The sequence below is a fragment of the Austrofundulus limnaeus genome, unplaced genomic scaffold, assembly GCF_001266775.1.
Source record: "Austrofundulus limnaeus strain Quisiro unplaced genomic scaffold, Austrofundulus_limnaeus-1.0 Scaffold14, whole genome shotgun sequence".
Lineage (NCBI taxonomy): Eukaryota > Metazoa > Chordata > Actinopteri > Cyprinodontiformes > Rivulidae > Austrofundulus > Austrofundulus limnaeus.
This window is the reverse complement of record NW_013952416.1, coordinates 1,408,193-1,409,251: the sequence shown is the minus strand read 5'-3', so window position 1 is coordinate 1,409,251 and position 1,059 is coordinate 1,408,193. Positions and strand designations below refer to the sequence as shown.

At 39.2% G+C, this 1,059-nt stretch overlaps 1 protein-coding gene across 1 annotated transcript in view; it reads right to left on the bottom strand.

Moving 5' to 3' along the window:
• Positions 1-611: 611 nt before the first annotated feature.
• The window catches only part of LOC106513693 (fatty acid-binding protein, liver-type), a 10,269-nt gene continuing 9,821 nt past the window's right edge, over positions 612-1,059 (bottom strand). The window contains exons 3-5 of the mRNA XM_014002648.1: positions 961-1,053; positions 794-886; positions 612-698 (exon numbers count right to left, since the gene is read on the bottom strand). Coding sequence (XP_013858102.1) covers positions 648-698; positions 794-886; positions 961-1,053 — 237 coding nt within the window. The 3' untranslated portion in view covers positions 612-647. The remainder of the gene's footprint in view (positions 699-793; positions 887-960; positions 1,054-1,059) is intronic.

Genomic DNA, 1,059 nt, shown 5'->3' with positions numbered 1-1,059 from the left:
AAAAAAAAAAAAAAAAATTTCAGGAGCAACTGTTCAGTGGTTTCACACTCTTCCATTTCCCCATGCAGCCCGAATTGAAAAACCATTTAAAGCAAGTGGTGTCTAAAGTCTTTCCTTGAGAGCTGAAGTCCTGCAGATTTGGGAGCTGCCCGGGTTCAACACAGCTGAACCAAAGGAGTGCTTATTTAGGCCTCTGCAGACCTTATGGCATACTGAGGAATCCTAATGAAACACTGGTGTTTAACCAGGGCAGCCCCTCAAAAACATTTGAAGCTTGTCAATTTTTAACTTCAAACATTTGAATGTTCAGGCACCATTATTCAGCACTTCACTTGATGGTCAGGGAAACACTGCATTGACTCCAAATTTGATTTTAAGTCACATGTTCGCAATCATTATAATATGCCCATTTCACAGCATACATATGACGATTATCTGACAAAGTTCCAGGAGAGAAGAAATCCCACCGCAGGAGTTGACTGTTTAGTTGCAGAGCTCCAAGCAAAATACTGACCTAGCAGTACCGCAAATTTTGCTCAAGTAGGCTGCCCAGATACCAGGATCGCAAATCAGGTTAAGAATCTACTGAAATTAAACATCCACACAGGTTCTGTTTTTGACCATTGTTTTTATTCAAGTGTAATCARTTACATACGTTTGCTTATCCTCTTGTATACAAGACCACCAAGAGTCATCGTCTGTAAAGAAAGGGAATAGCTTATAAAATTAAAAAAAAATTTGTCTTTTTAAAATGCATTGCAAACACACACACACACAAAAAAAAACACCTTACATTCACAATTGTGTTCTGATCCACCATTTCTGTAACCGAATCAACTCCCTTCAGAGAGACCTTCAGCTTGCCACCATCTTTTTGAACTACTCCCTGTTAAAATAAAAAGCTTTTAGTAATTTCATTTACACTGTAGTTTCTAAACACTTGTATGAAGTTCATTTTACCTTGACCTTCTCTCCAGTCATGGTCTCCAGCTCAGTCTCCTGACCAATAGTGAACTCGTTGGCCATCACCTTTGAGCCAGTGGTGATAGTCACCTTGAA